This window comes from Eretmochelys imbricata, chromosome 1 (genome assembly GCF_965152235.1).
Source record: "Eretmochelys imbricata isolate rEreImb1 chromosome 1, rEreImb1.hap1, whole genome shotgun sequence".
Classification (NCBI taxonomy): Eukaryota; Metazoa; Chordata; order Testudines; family Cheloniidae; genus Eretmochelys; species Eretmochelys imbricata.
The window spans coordinates 44,170,864-44,192,467 of NC_135572.1; the positions used below are offsets into that span (position 1 = coordinate 44,170,864).

At 44.4% G+C, this 21,604-nt stretch overlaps 1 protein-coding gene across 2 annotated transcripts in view; it reads right to left on the reverse strand.

Moving 5' to 3' along the window:
- The window catches only part of SPATA13 (spermatogenesis associated 13), a 70,725-nt gene that overhangs the window by 35,227 nt on the left and 13,894 nt on the right, over positions 1 to 21,604 (reverse strand). The window contains exons 2-4 of one of the 2 annotated variants that reach the window (XM_077806140.1): positions 14,646 to 14,651; positions 7,837 to 8,199; positions 3,972 to 4,116 (exon numbers count right to left, since the gene is read on the reverse strand). In XM_077806140.1, coding sequence (XP_077662266.1) covers positions 3,972 to 4,116; positions 7,837 to 8,199; positions 14,646 to 14,651 — 514 coding nt within the window. The remainder of the gene's footprint in view (positions 1 to 3,971; positions 4,117 to 7,836; positions 8,200 to 14,645; positions 14,652 to 21,604) is intronic. The other variant, XM_077806132.1, reaches the window with a different exon arrangement.

Below are 21,604 nucleotides of genomic sequence, written 5' to 3' on the forward strand. Positions count from 1 at the left end.
ACATATCCCTATCTTGGCCCCGGAACACCAGGGCGGCCAGTACGTAAACCACAAGGGGTACTTTTCCATGGTGCTGCAAGCACTGGTAGATCACAAGGGACATTTCACCGACATCAACGTGTTCATCAAATGCTTTATGGGACTCCGCAATTGTTTGCCTCCACGCATTCAACTGGGCCCTATCAGTGTGGGACGACTGCATGAGCTTGGCGAACATGTCGTCCCAAGTTCTTTTTTTCCACCTTCTAATCTGGACCAGCCTCTGGGACGGAGTAGATAGGGGCCACACTGAAACATTTGCACCTGCTGGAGGAGAAAAAGGGAGGGTAGTATTTTAAAAGATACATTTTAGAGAACAAAGGGGACACTTTCTCATTGAAACAGGCAATTCATAGTACACAACACATGTTCTTTCTGTACAAGGTCGCATTTTGCCTCTTATACTGAAATGCCTGCCACTTTGGTGTGAGTAAGCCATCACATGCGGCCAGGCAACAGAATTCAGCTTGCAGGCAGCCATGGTAAGCCCTAGGGGCACACGGTGTTCTGCTTCTTTCGCATTCATTTCAATGCTTTCAAACTGCCAGGCCCCCTTTCCCATAGCAAGCAATGCCTGGTGGGTTTGCCATATAAAAGGAGGGCCTGCAGGCTCTCCGGGATGATCGCTTCACACAACACCCCCACCCACCCACCCACCCCGCGTGGCTCCGATGAGGCTCTGAGCAGGGATGAGCCCTTTAAACTAAACACAAACAGCCCAGCGCGGCGGGGTTTCCCCCCACCCCACATCGTGTGGCTCCAATCAGGCTCTCACTCACCAGAAGTACCTTCTCCAGGGTCATGGTCCGGGAGCCCGCATTGGGAGTGGAGGGAGGCTATTGGCTCCAGCGTTAAGAATAGTTCCTGGCTAGGGGAGGAAATAGATTCCCCACTTGCCGCCTGTGCACTGTCCTCCTCCTCCTCTTTGTCCTCCAATAACTCATCCTCCTCACTCCGTGCAACTACCCCCTTGCAGGTGTCCACGGACAGCGGTGGGGTAGTGGTGGCATCACCCCCCATAATTGCATGCAGCTCCCGGTAGAAGCGGCACGTATGGGGCTGTGACCCAGAGCGCCCATTCGCCTCCCTGGCTTTTTGGTACGTTTGCCTGAGCTCCTTGATTTTTGTACAACACTGCTCTATGTCCCTGGAGTAGCCTCTTTCTGTCATGGCCCTGGAGACTTTAGCATACATATCTGCGTTTCTTTTTTTGGAACATAGTTCTGCCATAACAGATTCGTCTCCCCAACATGCGATGAGATCCAGTACCTCCCGTTCGGCCCATGCTGGAGCTCGTCTGCTAATCCGGGACTGCGTGGTCTCTTGTGATGGTGGACTCTGCATGGTCGCCTGTAATGGTGGACTATGCTGATGGTGACCAAACAGGAAATGAAATTCAAAAGTTCCCGAGGCTTTTACTGCCTATCTGGCTAGTGCATTGGAGTTGAGAGTGTTGTCCAGAGTGGTCACAGGGGAGCATTCTGGGATAGCTCCCGGAGGTCAATAACGTCGAATTGCATCCACAGTACCTGTAACCCGGAACTGCGATCTCGATTTAAGCGATACTCCACTTGCCGAGGTGGAGTACAGAAATCGGATTAAAGAGCCCTTTAAATCGAAAAAACCAGTTTGGTCGTGTGGACGAAATCAGTTTTATTTCGAATTAACTCGGCTAATTCCGAAATAACCGCGTACTGTAAACCAGGCCTAAGAAAAAATAGATATATTTCTCTTGCTGTCTCCTAATATTCCACCCACTTGCCATCAGGGCTTTGATTTAGAAAGCTATTCACGTACGACTTTCGTAGTTATTATAACTAGTTTGCTAATGTAACATCTAGGTATGACCAGCATTGCTTTGATTTCACTCCTTTCCCAAATGACAGAAATCCTTACTTTAATAATCTGTTATCCTCAAACATTGATATTTATGAAAGCTTGGGTATACTAAAGCTAAAATAACAAAGAAGAAATTAATCTGAGGTAGCTGTATTTGTTAGCCAATGCTGTTTTTCCAAAGATGAAACAGAAAGTATTACATTAAAAAAAAATCCCCACTTCGTGATATTTAAAGGCCTGATTTCTCCATCCTAGCTCACGATGGATGAGTTCCTTACTCAGTGAGAAGTCCTACTGGAATCAATGGGACTACTCATGGAGAGATGTACTACTTAATCATTTCAAGTTGGACTATAAATTCTTCTACGCTTAGAACTGTCTCCAATATTGTAATATTTATACACACAATCTCAATACCACATCCAGTAATTCCCAAACTGTGGTCCATGGAGCACCTGCTAGTGATCAGAGGAGAATTGGCTGGTCCCATGGTATACAGTCTCTCCATTTCTAGTTGTGAAATTACATTAGAAGAGGCTAAAGGTATCTTGAATACTTACCTAGTACTACTTTTCCATCTCAGTGATTGTCTTCTGTGGATTTTAGCATGCAGTATGTAAATACCCTGATAGCTAAAATAATGTACTTGTGGATTAAGGGTCTTCCTTCCCTGGAATTTAGATAAAGTTGCATGATCTAGTTAACAATTTGACTTGGAACTAGTATGAATCTGCAACAAATATAGGCTCCTGAAAAGTTATTTGAATAATGCTCTTAATTTTTAATAAAGAAACACTGAAAGTGCTATTTGATAAGATCTTCCACTGCAGTCACAGTAGATCCTGATTTCAATGCTACTTACTCCATGTATGTATGGAGCAGTACAGTGCAGGTTGCAAGTGGCTTTATAGCAGCTATTCTTTAGAATACTGAAGTGAAGGGGCCTGAAGTGAAGAATGCACTTTGACTTCTTAGGCCCTTGATAAAGAAAAATGAGTAAAATTGCTCAGAGGATGTTCTCTAGTATCTGAAAGAAGACAGATGATATTGACCAAGCTTCTTTTAACATCTCCTGCAAATTAATGATTTATGAGAAGATACTATTGTTCTTGCTATCAGCTTGAGATAATGTGGCAAGTAAATGCTAATGATAAGTAGAACTGGAAAGTAAATGTAAGGGGCAAATCAAAAGGACATTAAAAGACACTGCTGCAAAAAGGCATCTGATTTTACAGTCCTTTCTAAGGATTTGTACTTCACATAAAACTGGATAAATGTCATGGACTACATTCATCCTTTCGGTAGGCAGCTACAACTCCCAAACCAATCTCTGGGACAAATCCTTTGGTGATTTAGGGCTTGGCTACATTGGAAATTAATCTGAATTAACTCAAGGTGTGAATTTAAAGTGCTTAGTTAAAGTTCATTAAATCCCCCTCTCAACACTCTCTTTCAGCAGCTGCTCTTGACTTCTGAATGAGAGCCTCCACACAAAGGCTTAATGTGCTTTAGTGGACTTTAAATTCACATCTTATGGCACATCTTCACTGTGCTGGCCACAGCAGCGCTTTAATGTGGCTGTGTAGTCGCGGCAAAAAAACACCTCCACGAGGGGAATAGCTCCCAGTGTTGGTGCACTGTCTACACTGGCACTTTACAGTGCTGAACCTTGCAGCGCTCAGGGGGGTGTTTTTTTCACACCCCTGAGCGAGAACGTTGCAGTGCTGTAAAGTGCCAGTGTAGACAAGCCCTTAGTTAATGCAGCCTACCTTCCCACATAGACAAGCCTTCAGAGAGCAGCAGGGAGTACATGGATTGAAAATATGAGTACAAGTGGTAAAGGGGAGCAACTTACAACAATTTAACATTCAGTGGGTGTACAACACAAGTGTAATTTAAGCATAGCAGGACAAGCACTAACAGGAACATATAAAATAAAACAGCTTCATCATAAGCTACTTTACCATTTGCATCGATTTACATCCTCTGTGAAGTTTATACTCACCATCCAAGGCACTGATGAATTGGCCCATTCTCTCCATTTTTGTAATATATTTCGTGTGTAACCCCTTAAAAAGACCTGTAAAACTTACCATTAGATGCTCTCATTTGCCGCCTCCGTCCCACTCGATCCAGGCCAATGGGGGTGCTTTGTGAAAAGGTGAAGGGCCGGAATCTGGCTGAAACAGCTTTATATGGGGGAACTTGGTGGGCTGGAACAGGTGGCCTTGTTATTGGCTACAGAGAGAAAAAAGAAAATCCATTATTATTAGAAGTAAAAGCTACCAATAAGCCAAAGACAGCTACAGGTATGACACAGGGTTTCCTTACACTCTCAAGCTGACTATACGGACACTAAGAACCCCTAGTTCAAGCAGTCATTAAATTGATTGACCACCACATTCCATACACAATATTATAGTAAATATCTTATAGCATTAAGGTTCTCTGTTATATTGAAAACTCCATAACATTCTGTTACGTTTAGTGACACTGTATATTCTGCTTTATAGTCTTCGCTCCATAATATTCCAAGTCTAAATGCTCTGTAGCTAACTTATCTCAGAATAGTTTACTGTAATGTCAGCCAACTGTAAATATGTAACAGAATGGAAACACTGAAAAGAAAGAAAGAATAGAAATTATACAACCAGTGTATTAATTTCCCAGAATGTTGTTCGAGACAAATGTACTGCTGCGAAGGAACACATTTTATAGTTAAACCAAAAAAGAATCTTAAACCTGGTTTTTTTCTTAGAGCTTGTCTGCATGGCCCCTGGACTAGAGGGGTGTGAACTACAGTGTTGCATCAGCTAAAAGGTACCTAGTCCATATTCATGTAGTCCAGTTTGAAACGGGACTACATTAACGCAAATTTGGCACCTTTTAGTTTCTCCTGCCGACATAGCTACTGCTGTTCGTGACGGTGGTTTTATGATGTCGACGGGTGAGCTCTCTCCTGTCGGCATAGCGGCTACATGAGCGATCTTACAGCAGTGCAGATGCATCAGTAAAGCTGTGCCGCTGTAAGCTCACTAGTGTAGACATGGCCTTAGTCTGTTACTTGTTTTTCCTCTTAGGTTTGTAAATTAAGCATATAGATACACCAGATCCTCTCTATGAACTATTTGTTGACCCACTGGTATGACACAAGTGATTTACTATTGCTTGAAAGCTTTTTCCCCCACATGAAGCTGTCAGACAAAACAAAATGAGTTAACAGCATTTTTTTCACATTCCACTGATGTTCAACACTTTCAAGAAAAAAAAATCTGCTACATGAAAATTAGGCTTTAAAAGCTCTTTATGAAATAGTTCTGATATATGTGTTCCTCAATCATAAGTCTTTTTCATACATTTAAACTAGCAATTTAACTACCAAACACGGGACTGAAAAATATCTTGATATATTTTAATATGATCGAATTATTATTTCATTCTTTACAAATTATTTGCTCTATGGTATATCAATATCTCGGAACTGCACTACTGAACTAAAGCAAGAAAAGCAACTCCAAATTCTTCCATAACAAACACCCAATATCCGCAATGCCAATTACTTTTAATGTATTTATTCCTGGGCAATTATGATTTAATCATTAAAGCCCTGATCCTGATCCCTTTGTAGGCAACAGAAAAACTGCCATTGAACTTCAGTGGGAGTAAAGGTAAGTCATAAGAAATAAGGGGCACCTTTCAAGGTAGGTTGGACTTAAAGCCCTAACAGTATTAAAGAGCACCTCTTGAAAACCAACTATTATTTATTTACAATTCATGAAGGCATAGATTTGATAATAATGTTAAGGGCTCACATGAACACAAAAATTTAACTATTTAATGAACTAATTAAACAATATAGATCTTTTATTAGGGACTGCAGCATTGGTTTGTACACAGACAAAACTTCTATTGATTTCAATCAGTTTTGCTGGAAAAGAGTACAGGAGGATCCAGCTATTTTTGATCAGGAAAGTGTAAAGGACAACTGCATTATACTACACAGCAAAAGAATTACGGACTACATAAGAATATCCATGTTAAAAAATAGTTTTCACAGGAAACTCTGAAAAACCTGTCATTGTTTTAGCATTCCCATACAGTGAGTGGGATCATTGTTTCTTTTCAGTGGGGGCTTTGCTTTTAATGACACTGTATTGAATTTCCCAGCACGAGGTAGAGTCTCATGAGGACAATTAAGACTAAGAGCAATCAGGTCTCTTTAACAACTTCAAAATACTTTTAAAGGAAATGCTATATTTTTTCTCTGTGTTCAGTTAATTTACTTGAACTAGGGGTTCTCAAACTTTTTCATTGCGTGCAGAACATGTTAACAGAGAGAATGCATTGTGGATAGGACTTGAGACCAAAGTTCTCTTACTATCTGTAGAACATGGACAACTACGCAGGCTTCCTTTCACTGCCTCAACTCAGTGCTGTAGACTACGTCTAGGGGTGAAAGAGGTGTTTTCATTTCCCAAATTTATTCATTCCTTGACCTCTTAGCATAGCCAACAGAGGGGCCAGTTCAGGTACTTACTCCTGGGGACATTCTGCACCAAAAAATTCTGTGCCAAAAAAATAAAAATTCTGCACACAGTATTTTAAAATTCTGAAAAATTCTACAAATTTTATTTGTCAAAATAACACCACATAATCATAGGTTTCAGAGTAACAGCCGTGTTAGTCTGTATTCGCAAAAAGAAAAGGAGTACTTGTGGCACCTTAGAGACTAACCAGTTTATTTGAGCATGAGCTTTCGTGAGCTACAGCTCACTTCATCAGTTTCAATTATTTTGTTTTTTTTTTTTCAACATACCTGTCAACAAGTATGTTTGTAACAATACAGACAGAAAAAAATTCCCCCAGGAGTAGAGAATTGAAGAAATCCCTATGACAACCCAATTCCTCTTTCTCTGCCCCCTTCCACTCCCCCAAAGCCCAGGGTTCCAGAGAGAGAAACAGCCTGATGATCAGTCTCAGGCTTGCACCGAATTTCCTGTGCACCGCCCTCTCCTTCCCTCAGGGCATGCTGGGAACTGCAGCTGTCAGGAACCCACTAGCTCCCTCCCTCTCCTCCTGCAGTGTCTTGATGTGTGAGCTGGTGGGTCCAGCGGCCCCTAGTGGTGGCCAACAGCACTGCAGCCCATTTTTGTGGGGGAAAGGAAATTCTGCCCGCACAACGTTAATTTCTGAAAAATGCTGCATTGCACAGTAGTGCAGAATTCTCCAAGGAATAAAGTTGTGAATGTTTTTCTGATGTGAATATCTGTCAATTAGAAACTGGACTAAGTAATTTCTCACAAGCTACCCAAGTGCTGTCATATTATATCAATTTTGGTTAGCTGCTGCTCATAGGCACATTTAAGCAAAAGAGATTGAACCTGAGCCACAGCCCATTAACGTCAATGGAAAGACTCCATTTCATGTTATCAAATCCCCGAGACATCCAGTCTGAGATCCTGATCTGTTGTACAATGTTTTTGAATGGATTATCCATTTAACTATACATGTGCTAATCCCAAGCAGTTCATACCCAAAGCTTTTTAAGAGGCTCAGTTTCAAAGGATTATGAATACTTTATTGAATTTATAATATTATTTGTATGCACCTCTCACTTGAATCCTGCATCCTGTGTCTTGTAGACTAATCAAAAATACATGTGACTTTATTATAGACAAATAAGCATTTTTAAACTGCTACGGGAAATAACGTCCCAAGAAAGAAAGAGGGGAGGGTTAGTTTACAATGCAAGCAAGATTATCCAAAAGTCAAGATCTTATGTTATGGCTTTTTTACAAAAAAATTAGAGATAAGGAAAGTGAAACAAAGTATGAGAGGTCAACTTGGAAAAAGAGAAGAAAGGAAAGGAAATGTCCACTCTATTTTCTAGCTTGAAGATAAAGGCAAGGAAGTGGAAGAGTCTTTTGTAGTTTGCAGAGAGCACATCTTATATCTTACTTGTGTCAGCAGATCTTCTATTTCTTCTGTCTGGCTGTTCCCATAGAAACTGATCCCACCTATTAAAGAGATGGGTCTTCGTTTTCGCCCTCTTTGGTGACCTACTGTACTGATTTGAGCTGTAGACTCCACAGAAGCAAATCCAGGCTGACTTTCACCATCTACACAGTCTGTTTTCTGAGACTCCACTGCAACTGAATCTTCTGGTATTGAGAAACTCCTGATTGCCAACTGACCATAGTCTGAGAGTGGCCTTGGCCGAGATCTTTTTCCAGAGCCCCATCTTCTGGGAGTGAACTTTTGTGCATCTGTCCTTTCTTCATCCTGGGATGGGGACATCCTCCACTGGTCATCAACAACAACCTTTTTAAAGGTGAACAAGTCAAATAAGCCACAGCATTTTCAGATACAGAAAAAATTAAAAGATGTTTTTCATATGGCATATGGTTTAAATTGCTATAAAAGTGTTACAGTATCCATAAACAACAACATATTATAATAAATGCAACTGACACTTCAGTACCAAATTAAATACATAACTTTGCCACAGAGACATTACACTGTATGTGATGGCTAACGATGACCCACAATCATAAGCATGAATTAGGCAAATGAGCATTGCTAACAACATTACTATGATTGGATTATTATCTTCCCAGTGGCAACAGACCCCGACATAAATACCGAATTTGCTGAACAAACAGCCTGAAAATAATGTCTGCACAGAAAGTATGATACACGGTATTCTCTTTTTGTAGAGAGTTTTATGCAAACATTCAACAGAAATGTATTATTCTGCTCTATTTTCCTTTCTCAATTAAAAGAGGTAACACTGCAAGCAGCTAACAAGGGTAGCTGTGAACTCAGCGACTAAGCACCGAGTCTGGGAATCAGGGGAACTGAGCTCTATTCCTGTCTCTACAAGGAGTTTAGTGTGTGACAATGGCCAAGTCATAGGATCTATGGCTTCAGTCTCCCATCAGTAAAATGAAGATAACCATGCTCACCCCCTTTCTGAAAGTGTTGTAGATCTGCTGGTGCGATGCGTACAGATTGTTAATTACTTTCATGAACAGTGAATTTTGGACAGTTTCATTGGGAATTAATGTGGGCTTTGGTTCATCACTTCCATAAGGCCAAAGCATGGATGCTTGAAAGGGAAATCTGAACTCTTACTGTGTTGCCTGATTTATAATGTATTTTTTTATTTAGAACAATTTACATCTATATAAAATGTAATTGCTAAGATCAACCCACTGAAAATGATGATGTTGCACACTATGGGCCCTCAGGGCAGTGTGTAGGGGAGCACACCCATGGAAATTGCACAGAAAAGGGATGTAGAGTTGAATGGAGGAGAAAAGGCTGCTCGGCTGCTGGTTTGTCTACAGTATATAGCCACAGGCATCCTCTGTGCTGCAGCTTAGCACAGGGCAAAATCTGCATGCATTTGAGGTGGTGAACTGTGGAAGAATTTGTAGGGCAGGTGGTCTGTGTGTTTTTCCCTCAGTAGAAGTGGTCTTAGCTTACATAGCAAAGTCACTTGTGGGTTAACGTAGCAGTTTTTTGTTATTAAGTTCTGCTCTGTGACACCCCCAAAGACAAGCACAAGATACATATACAGGTAGTCAAAGATAGAAAACCAACTGAAGGGCCAGCACATCCACCTGCCATACCACCCATCCTGGGGGGCAGGAAGCTTGGTAGGTGCATAGAGGGATGTCAGTTCTAAAGAACTGCAGTATTCAGTTCAGTGTCCTTAGCTTCTTTCCCTTGGCCTTTGTGTCTTAGTAAGGGAACCATGTGGCAGAACAGCAGCCCCTCCAATTCAACAAGATTTTGTAGGTATATTTTATCATTCCACAGATTTTTACACCAAAGGGAATAACTTGGTCCTATATTTTGGTCCACCAAGGCTGCTTCAATGAAACCATCTTTGTTGCATGACCCATAGTAAATGCAGCACAGAAACTCTTTTAAGCAACTTTAATAGTACACGAGAACCAGAAAAGTGCTGAATCTGCCCCAAATGGCATAATTTCTGCTCTGTAGCAGAGAAACAACTTAACTTCTTGAACAATTTTGACTGAGAACCAAAAGAGAAAGAGAGAGAAGGAAAATAGTGTCTTTGGGTGACAACCAATTTGGATGGATGCCTAATGAGATTTCAGCTGAATTAGAAAGCTCTTAAAAAAAAGACAGGCTAAAATGGCAATAGTGAATCACTGCTGAGCTAGCGGACTCTGTTGTAATAACTCACACATACCACAAGCTTGTGCTATTTACTTTTGCTTCCTTCCTTCCTTCCTCTCTTTCCTTCAGCCCATTTTTTTATTACAGCTTGCATTACAATTTAGACAATATGTACTATCTTCTCAGCACTTCTAATTAACAAATATTTCAGCCTGCCATATTACGTTTATGCTAACGTTAAAAGATTAGAAATGACACATATTCAGCAAACAAGGAAAGCACTTAAGATACAATATTTGGTTGTCAATTAGAGCAAGGCACCATGACATTTCAGCCATTTTCTGTTGCTGGAATTTTATATATTCACAGCACATGCATAATCTAGTATCAGCCTCCAGAAATATACAATGAAATCTGCAACAGCAAAATCCCTTATTTGTCAGTCTTTCGTTTGGATATGTCTGCTCCACCTTTTTGGAAGGCAACCATCATTAAGCAGCCAATTTTTGTTGGTCCTTTGAGTGCATCATTGTGTACAATAATTTTAGGTATTAGAAGGAATTGTTCCTTGTAGTCTAAATATTTAATCTGATTATTGTAATAAGAGGGGGGAATCAATACAGGTAGCATTCTGCACTAAATTATTCCCCTGACAATGCAAAATTTATTATAAATAGAGCAAATAGGTAAACTATGAGTTCTATTGCAAATGAAATTGATCTCAAACAAATCTGTAGATCCTAGCTAATGGCTAGTACTTTAACTGGTGCAAATCAGGTTAGCTCCACTGAAGTCAATGAAGCTATATCAGTTTGCACCAGCTGCAGATCTGGCATTTAAAAACTACTCCTCTGATAGCAGCATCAGAACACAGATTTAAATAAGGTGCTAGAAAGACCTACCTTAGGATCTGACACAGGTAACAGAGCTCCACATACACACTGAGAGAGCAAGGAGTTGACTTGAGTCATCCTATATTTTTGTTTTACATAGTTTTTTTCTTAGAGAAAAACACATCCAAACAGACTTGCAGTGCGACTAGTAAGGCAAAGCATTCATTCCATGACCTTGTACTTTTAGACTAAGGAAAGGACACGTCACATATCATCTCCTAATCTGCTGGTCATACTCCCATCTTGAGCAATAAACCTGTGCAAACAGACTGTTCACGATTTGCAGCACTCCACCCAAAGTACAGTAGCAGATCCATATAGTAGTGCTTAATTTCTGTTTTCCAATACATGATGTTAAAGTACGGCTATTTTTAGGCCTAGATATGTAATCGGTAACATAAAGCACTTATACAACAAAGAACATAATCCTCCCAAAACCAAAATCATAATCTCACTCCCACTGGTGATCAGTTACTTGCTAAGTAGTCCCACTGATGTCAGTCAGAGGACTCATACAAGCAATTGCTCACCAGTGGGAATAAAGGATTCATTATCTAGCAGGCAGCCCAAATCCTGCAAGCATAAGTATGAGTGTGACTTTTGACATCAGTGGGATAACTCACGTGTGTGCAGTATGCACAGGACTCAGGCCACTGGGCCCCAGTCCTGGTCTCATTTACACTGGTGCAACTCCATTGACTTCAAAGGTGTTACTCCTGCTTTGTACTGGTATAAGTGAGATCAGATTCACACACATTACTATCATCAGCATTTGTAAAGAGCACTACAGGTGTGCACACTGCTTCATGTACGGTGAAAATCACCCCATGCAGTGCGTCCAGCACACACCTATACACCATTTCAGTACAACTTAAACAACCACCACCTTTGGATGAATTTTAACATTTTAGGAGAATTAAAGGTCTCACTAAGGCTGTGTCACACAGGAGTCTCCAAAATTCTCCTACTGTTGGTCTAGTTCTAAAGCAGCTCCATTAGTGCTAGCAATGGTGGAATCAGTAGTGTTTTGTATTTCTAGTGTAGAGAAGGCTCAAGGCTTTTGTCCTTGCTCAGAGCAGGTCTAGATCACATAATGGTAAGAACACTGGCAGTCGCTCTACACTAGCGCTTGTGGCTAGCACCCGTGGAGAAGGCTAATGTTGGGAAATATTCAGAAAATCCCTAAAGCAGGCACAGTTTGAGGGAGACCTTAACTCCTTGGAGTGCTGAGGTTTCACCTTCCCACAAAGTTTAAAAACAAAATGTCTTAAAAAGAAAATTAGAGAGTTAGGCTGAAAGATCTGTTCTTGTACAGCAAATACCGTATTCAAATCTGTCCACTCTTCCCTTCCCTCAGCACATCATGTACATCTAAAATTAAGCTCTTTGGGGCCTTATATTTCTGTTTACACTGTCAAGTTGCCAGGATTCTTCCAAGCACTGTAAAGGATAATAAAAATAAATAAACATAATCACTGTTCAAGCAGAGCTCTAGTTATTTGCACTAAAGTGGAAGAATAAAGGTTGTATGGGGAAATAAACAATGCTTGTAACACTCCATTTATATATATATATATTTTCACCAATATAGCATTCCTAAAAATGCACCATCCTACACGAACACTTGCTAAGTCAGAGCCAGGTTATTACTTTCTATGACTATGTAATATCTCACTGTTAACCTCTTGTCTGTGGGCTGGCTGATCTCACAGACAGAGGTCAAGGTACAGCAGTTCCATAGTTAGGACCTCACTTGCCAATGTCAAACCAATGTATAACTCTACTAACTAAAGTGGAGTTATTACTGCTATAAGTATTATTATTATCAGCGTAAACAAGATCAGCATCAGACCTTTAGCAGCTTAAATCTTAGCTCAGCTTTTATAGCTAGGTAAGGACCAGCTCTGCAGTTATTCTTTAGGCCTGGTCTACAGTTAAAAGTTAGGTCGACACAGCTACATCAGTCAGGGGTGTGAACCACCCCCCCCCCCCTCAAAGTACCGTTGCTATGCCGACCTAACCCCAATGTAGATGCAGTTATGTTGACAGAAGAACGTTTCCATCGATGTAGCTGCCATCACTTGGGGAGGCGATGGTCCTACACTGACAGAAAAAAACCCTTCAGTCAGTGTAGGTTGTATCTATATTACGGGGTTATGCCAGTTTAGCTATGGCACTCTACCAATGCCAGTGTAGTCTCCGTAGTGCAGACATACCCTTAGACAAAACTAGTGACTTCACACATTCAGTCCCGTGCACTGTCTTCTCTGGGAGTTTTGCCCGAATGAGTCTTCTCCTGCTAGATCTGTTGGTGTGATAGAGAGTACTGGTCTACTCTTAAAAGATTTACCAGCATAACTGTCTTTTAGGGGTGTTGCCAGTAAAACACCTACTGTAGACACAGTTGTACTGGTATACAAGTGCCTTATAGCCACATAGCTTATTCTAGCTCCTGAACCAGACTAAGCTATACTAGCATAAACACTTGTGTACCAGCATAACTGTGTTCATAAGCCCTGAGAACATCAGCAAAGGTCTTTATTGTTACCAGATATGATATTGTGGGGAAGCAGCTAGCTTCCTATTCTCTGAAAGATTAGCCTTTCTTCAATCTTGCTTCAGGTATCATCAGGGTATAAGTTGATTCTCTTTTAAAGTCACATTAGTGATTCCATCAGGATTCAATTTATTACTCAAACATCAAGGTGTACCTGTGAGTTCATTCCCCTTATACTCCATAGCTATTTCTCACTAGAGCATTGAATTAACGGTTCTCAGCCTTATCTGTCTGGCTCCACAAGGAAACTATTACAGCATTCCATTTCAGTATCTCCAAATTTTCACATTTGCTCCGTGATGCACTGCTGAAGTTAGCACTGGCTAACACTCTCTTAGGCGATGTCTACAGCAGAGACCTTACAGTGGAATAGCTGTACTGATGCAGCTACGGCACTGTAAGATCTCTCGTGTAGCCGTTCTATGCCAACAGAAGAGCTCTCCCATCCACATAATTAAACCACCCCCAATGAGCAGCAGTAGCTATGTTGGCAGGAGAAGCTCTCGCACCGCCAGAACGCTGTGAACAATACCACTTATGCTGGCGAAACTTATGTCACTCAGGGGAGCGGTTTTTTCACATCCCTGAGCGACATAAGTTTTGCCAACATAAGTGATAGTGTAGACATGGCCTTAGCTGTTTCAAACTCTGCCTCTTTCATTTCCAGTTTCCTCTTACTTTGATTCCCATGCACATGTAGCTATTCTTTGTACCTTCTAAAATATTGCTGTTTGTGTTGATGAATGTGCGGAGGTTTACAAAGCTAATCAAATGGTACTGTAATGGGGTACACTCACCTCTCATGAGCGCCCCCTTGGCCAAGTGCGTTTGCCTGCTCTCTCTATCTCAGATAGTCCCTGCTATGGGATAGAGCAGTGCCCCAGGGCTCCCGCCCTGGAGACAATGTAGTCGCCCTGTGGAGCTTCCTGGTTACAGCTCTCCAGCTGGGCCACTATAGTTCAGTTCCCTCTGTGGGTTGCCTCAGTGTCCAGGCCACTTCCTCCAGAGGCTAATGGTGGGGTTGCGGGGACCCAGGCCTGCCCACTACTCCAGGTCCCAGCCCAGGGACCCTGTAGGTAGTAGTCACCTGCTGTGTCCCTTTAACTATGTCACACGGCTTCTCTAATTCCCTGGGCCACTTCCCCGCGGCCCTGTGCCATCTTCACCCTTACCTCAGGGCCATGTCCTAATGAAGTCTCAGCAACCAGCTCAAGGCTCCTTCTCGCTCTCCCTGGCTTCTGGCAGTGCTGCCCTGTCCAAGGTTCTGTAGCTCCATCAGCCAGCCATACCCCAGCCACACTCCTACAGCTCCAGCAAAGAACTGAACTCCCTCTGGCGGCCATACAGCAATTCTTATACTAGGCTGCTGGGCCTTGATTGGCTGTATCCCACACAGCCCCCTCAGGCAGCTTGGAGGACCTTCTCCACTGCCCTCTTTTGGGGTGGGGTGTGGCAGGGCCATGAGGCCTCCAGTAGGGAGCATCAGAGGGTCTGGTATTACCCCATCACAGGTATTATTAATTGTCAAAGGAAAATTGACTCTGTTTTCGACTGTTTTTCTAGTTGTCAGTCATGATAGCATGAATGTAAATAAATACCTTTAATGTTACAATATAAGGACATAAGAATGGCCATACTGGGTCAGACCAATGGTCCGTCTAGCCCAGTATCCTGTCTTCCAACAGTGACCAATGCCAGATACTTCAAAGAGAATGAACAGAACAGGGAAATGATCAAGTGATCTATCCCCTAACATCCAGTCTCAGCTTCTGGCAATCAGAGCCTACAGGACAGCCAGCACATGGGGTTGCATCCCTGACCATCTTGGCTATTGATGGACCTATCCTCCAGGAACTTACCTAATTCTTTTTTTAACCCAGTTACACATTTGGCCTTCACAACATCCCCTGGCAATGAGTATCACAGGTTGATGGCATTGTGTGAAGAAGTACTTCCTTTCGTTTTAAACCTGCTGCCTTTTAACAAGACAGCCACCTCCTGTATGCCACCTTATATGACCTAGAGTCGTGCTACAGGCAGCCTGACTCAGTTTTTCATCTTGGACTATGCAAATAAAACGTCACACAGGCTTTATGTGGTCCAAAATACCCCTCCTTGGGGACTGGGTTTATTCATATAAAATGAACTCCACACAGAACTTAAAATCCCAGAACAAAGTCCATCCAAAAGTCCACACAAAACAAAGGTTTCTCTTCCTCCTCCCAGGCATTCCTGCCTGGGGCCTTTTCTGCTTTGGCAGGCCACTCCCAGGCTTTATTCTCCGCTAGAGTCCACTCACTTCTAGCACTCTCTGATCCTTGATCATTCCCTGCATTTTCCTGCTGCCCTTTACAGAGGAATTAGCTGTCCTTCATCAGGCCCCATCAGGTTCCTAACACAGTACAGGTGTGACTCCTTAGTAATAAGGGTTGACCAGCCCCAGGCCTTCCAGCCTTACAGGCATGCCACCCTGTTACAGTCCCTCAAGTTTTTAGGTAGAACAAGAATTTCAAGAAGTGTAAAGCATATCCTATATGGCCTAACCAGTTACAAACTAATTTAAAAGTTATAATGGACTGGGCCTTTAGCCTTAGTATTTTCATTGAAAAGGTTATTTAAAAATAAAAATTATCAGCATCATTTTTCTAACTTTCAGGGAAGCTAGAGATAAAAATCTAATAATGCCTATGTAAAAAAACAAAGATTAATTTCTGATGGCAACTTATAAGCAGGTTTAGTAAACTAAACTAAAGATAAAACTGCTGACTGAGAGTGGGTAACAAACAGATGAGAACAGTTTGAGAAGTTTCAAAACTGAATGTTTTCACTGAAAACTTGCAGTAGATAATCCTTCACATCCTCACGTACATGACAAAAGGCTCACAGCAGACACTCATGTACTGTACAAACCAACAGAAAAAAACCCAAATGTTATTTATGTAGCTACCTGACAGTTCTGATAACTTAAATACGAATTTTAGTGTGTATTTAGTAATGTGTCAAAATGTATGAACCTTCTGATTCCCACAAACCCATTGTGATAATTGCTGACTATTTAAGTACTCCATGTTCCTGTGGAGTCTGAGAGCTGACAAATACTAAGAAGTCAATAGTAATGTCAGAATAGGTTTTAAAAGCCATATGCCCCGGCACAATGTACGTGAACATGTGGAAACAATGTGGTCATAAATAATTTTATCATCTACACTTAACAGTGAAAAGGTCAGATAAAGTGTCTCCACCCAGTTAAATTACAGGAGCTAACCTTTGCTCTTTTTCTTGTTGCTAAACAATGGCAGGAAACTTTAGCTGAAGCTCACACACACATTATCACTGCTTGTTAAGGTCACAACTGTCATTTTATATTTGATGGACATGATTAATACTTTATTTACAAAGGAGTAAAGGGTCGCAGATATAATCAAACTGACTACTGTGCAAGTTTTCAATTTCAGAAAACACAAAGCTGCTGCATTCTTTCAAAATTTCAGGAGCAACAATCATTCCTACAATAAGCCTGAAATGATACCAGTGTCCAATAACTCACAGTTGACTAGGTCTGGAAGACAGGCAATTTTCACTAGATTTTAGTGTTGGCATAGTCAATATACCAATTGTTACCATACAGGTGAGTATTTTTTACTTTAGACAGAAACTACAACAATCAAGATTTTGTTTGCATCTTTTACCATGATTTAATCATCCGCATTAAACATTCCCATTTCATACACAAGATAAAAGTGTTCAGGTTTCCCTTATGGTTAAATGCAACTCCCACAAGCATATCCTTTCTCTCCCCTCCCAACTCTCCACCATCAGTACTGTCATTTAAAACAAGGAACAGGCTTGACAAAACAGGCTTGACAAAGCCCTGGCTGGGATGATTTAACTGGGAATTGGTCCTGCTTCAAGCAAGGGGTTGGACTAGATGACCTTCTGGGGTCCCTTCCAACCCTGATATTCTATGATTCTATGATTAAGGAAGGCTTTTAAAGCACTGGAATGAAATCGGTCTTTCCTAGGAAGTGCAATCAATATGTGATTTAATCTTTAGGATCCACCCACCATATGTGTGTGGGGGGGAAGGGTGTTTAGCTGAACACAGAGATCAAATTCTACTCTTAGGGTTTGTCTACATTAAAAATGTTTTGCACTGGTTTAATTGCTAGTCATGCTTATGAAACCACAGTGAAGAAAATGGGGTTGCACGCAGTGCTTAATTTGTCATGAAAGAGGTGCTGGGGCTACGGTGACCAGACGTCCAGATAAAATTGGGACTGATCCAATATTTAGTTGTTTGTCCCATGTCTTGACCAATCTATGGTTGGGATGCCATTTGTCCCGATATTTTGGTGTGGGGCTGGAGTGGACTGGTCACCCTAGCTGGCAGGCTCCCTACCTGGCTCTGCACAGCTCCCGGGAAGTGGCCATCAGGACCCTGCAGCCCCTAGGCATAGGGGCAGCCGTGGGGGTGCTGCACCCGCCATGTGCTGCACCCGCCATGAACGCTGGCTCTGTCGCGGGCAATGGGAGCTGTGGGGGCGGGGCGCAGACCTCCCTGGCCAAACCTGACCCTGCCGGCCGCTTTCCAGGAGCTGCCCCAGATAAGCGCTGGCGGGACCCAGCTCACGCCTGGTACCTCTGGCTCCTAGGATCAGGAGTGACTGGGGGCATTGTGCGCTACCCACAAGTCCTGCCCCCGCAGCTCCCATTGGCATGATTTCTGGCCAATGGGAGCTGCAGAGCCAGCACTTGTAGCAGACGCAGCACGTGGAGACCCCCCTGGCTGCTCCTGACCCCAGGAACCAGAAGGACCTGCCAGGTGCTTCCTGAGAGCTGCCCCAGGTAAGTGCCGCGGGGACGCGGATCTTCCCCTCCCCCACTACCCAGTGCCCTTCCCCACAGCCCCACCACCACAACTACACAGTGCCCCACACAGGTCCCCACTACCCAGCGCCCCAACACACAAATCTCCCCTACTGCCCAGCACCCCGAACAGGCCCTCCACTGCCTAGCACACCAAAACACACAAACCTCCCGCACTGCTGCACTGCCCTCAATCCCCTCACAACCCAGCACCACACCACAGACCTCCCGGACACTCACTCCCCCACGCCCTGCCCTGGCCGCACTCACCACCCCTGCTGGGAGGTGAGGTGACTGTCAGCTGGGCTGAGCCAGCAGCATGGCCAGGGCTGATCCCGCAGGAAATCACTCTGGCCCCTTGGGAGCAGCGCGATCAACCAGGCCAGGGCCTGCCCCCACCCTTGCCAGGCTCCCTCAGGACCCACTTGCCTAGAGGGGCCCAGCCAAGCCCCCCCACACTGGCCGAGACTGACCCCACTTCTGCACTGGTCCCAGGTGGCTCAGCTCTGGGGAGGCAGGCAGGGCCCCACAGGGGGCGGGCATCAGAAACTGTCTGGAGCTGCAGCTACACTGGGGTCTGGTCAGGGCAGAGAGGAGCCAAACAAAACCACCACTCACTGCATGGCATGCAGGAGGCAGGCTGTTCTGTATGGATCCGGATTCACCAGCTCTCTGGGGACACACACAGCAACCACCACACCTGATTGTGTGTGTGTGTGGCACACATGCACCCTGAGGTGCTGGGATGGATGGACAGCTCCAGGAAGGAGCCCCAGCCCACATCGTCACCAGTATATGTCCAAGGAAAGAAATAGGTTGGGGAGGAATAAAGCCTGTGGGTGTAGGGGGGAGAGAGAACTCCAAGAGGGGACAGTGTGAAAAGCACAGGGAGGCGGGGAATGGAGCCCAGGAAGCGGGGAGCCCTGAGGAGGGGAGCGCCTGCTGGAGCCCATGAATTTAGGAGGCTGGAGCCCATGAAAATGGGGGGCCCACAGGGGGCACTGCAAAGGGGGGATGGAGCCAATTGGGGTGGGGGCCGCTGGAGCCCCCGAAGCAGGGGATGGAGCCTGTGGGGGGCAGAGTCCGCGGGGTGCTGGCTGTGTGAGGCAGCGGGGGAAGAGGAGCAGTCCTCCCCACACATGGACTGCCACGGGATCTGAAGCTCTCAGGCTCACACCACTGCTGCCTTTCGCCAGCGGAGTCTCATTCGCTCTGGGAGGGGGAAGGCTGCCTGCTGTGTGCACATTTGAACCTCACCCCCTCCTCGGTGCATGCCCCCACGCTGCCGCCAAGGGCCTCGTGCCGGCACCTCGGAGTGCACACGCACCGGGAGTGTAGCAGAGCGTGCTCAGGCTACTAATGCTCCACGGGCAGGAGTGGGCTCTGCACCGAGTGTCCTGGCCCCCTGTGCATCAAGCAGACGGGGGGAGGGGTCAGGGGACAGAGAGGAAACAGCGGCTTTGGTGGGGCCTGGGACCGCTGCGCAAGCTGAGCAGGCCACACCAAGGCCCCTTCTGAGTGTGGGCCTGACGTCACTGAGTTGCCATTGTAAAGCTGGTACTGGAAAGAGCTGCCCTTTCCTTGAGGCTGGAAACAAAAGTCACGCTTCAATTCAGCTGTCATCTGCCAGCTCTTTGCAACCAGGCTTAGTGCTGCACTGGATCCAAACGCGCTCTTAGCAAAGGAGCTTTGGGATCCCACTGATCCAAAGTGAACTGAAGTCGCCTATTTATTTTAAGGGGCGGGGCAGCACCCCCAGAAAACTCTGCCATCCAGGAGACTCACTCTGCAATGACAACAGGGAGGAAAACCCACCCCAGCCAATTGAGCCCGGGCAGCTGCTGACCCTCAGCCCAGCCCCAGGGCTGAAGTGCTCCAATGGCTCTCGGCACCCAGGGCTCTGCACTCGAGGTGCTCTTAAGAAGGGCTGGGCAGGGTAGCTCGTAGGGAGCCCTGGCTAGCAGAGCCAAGCAGGGAGTCCCCTGTAGCCAGCTCTGTGGATGCAGTGGAAGGGCTAGAACTGCTGGCTCTGAAATTAGACGCGGCTCTGAGTTCATGGGGGAGGTGGCTAGAATTGGAGTTGCCATTTCCAAGCTTTTCTTTCCCCACCTGTTTTTGCCCAGGGGAGGCGGGAGTAGGTGCCCTGCAGAGGTAATAGCTGCATCCTCCCCCCAGCAGAGTGTGTGCAGACCAGCCCACCGAGCTCATGGCGGAGCCAGGGAAAGGAGGTGCCTAGCCATGCCGGGGGCAGGGCTGCGGCTAGAGCTCTGCAAGTGCGGATTCCGTCCAGGGCAGGCTGGGGCTGAGCACAGTTATGCTGCTGCACAGGTCACTTTGCCCACACTGGGGAGCAGGAGCTGCACCTGGGGGTGTGCCTCTGATTGATGTATGACCAGGACACCATTTGTCCCAATAAAATTTAGGTAAAAATCAGGTAAAATTTAAAACTTGGTTGTGAAATAGAAAATTAGTCGATTGGGGATGTCCTATTGGTTAAACCCGATTGCGCTCTGTGATCTGCTGGCAGTTTTGGTTGTTCAGGTTGTTTTCAGGAGTAACACAATTTAACGTAGGGATATGTAGTTTACAGTTCTGAACCACAGTGCATACCATAGCACAAACTACAGTGGGCTCGTAACAACACAGAAGAAGCACAGAGACTGCGCGGTTCTTTTCAGTTGCTAGCTATCTAGCTAACGGTCTTCCGCCAAAAACCCCGCCCAAAACGGCAATGGCAAGTGAGGAGCCAACTACCAAAAAACAAAAAAGACAGTGCAGAGACAGGACAGAATGGGAAAACACTTACACCCAGATTCGGAAATCCTATGAGCGTGATTCAAAAGCCTTTCGTAAAGCCTGCAGGAAGGAATTCAGCATTCGCCGTGGCGGTGAGTCTGATGCTAGGCATCATGCCGATTCAAAAAATCATGAACAAAACACCAAGACTCCCAAGAGCAATACTCTGGTCTCAAATTTTTTCAGCAGGCCAAAGATCATTGCTGCTGAGCTAACTCAAGTTTACCACACAGTACTCCATCAGCACTCCTATTGCCTGTGTGTCTGTTATCTGAAATCGGCGCCTATCTTGTATCCAGATTCAACGATTGCGAAGCACATCAGCTGTCACAGAACTAAAGCGGAGGCACTGATCAAAAACGTGCTGTTGCCGCTCTCGACAGAATTTTCAAAAGCCGTCAGCAAGCCAGACGATCCCGATTTCTCAGTTGCCACAGACGCATCTAACCGTGTAAGCAGCACA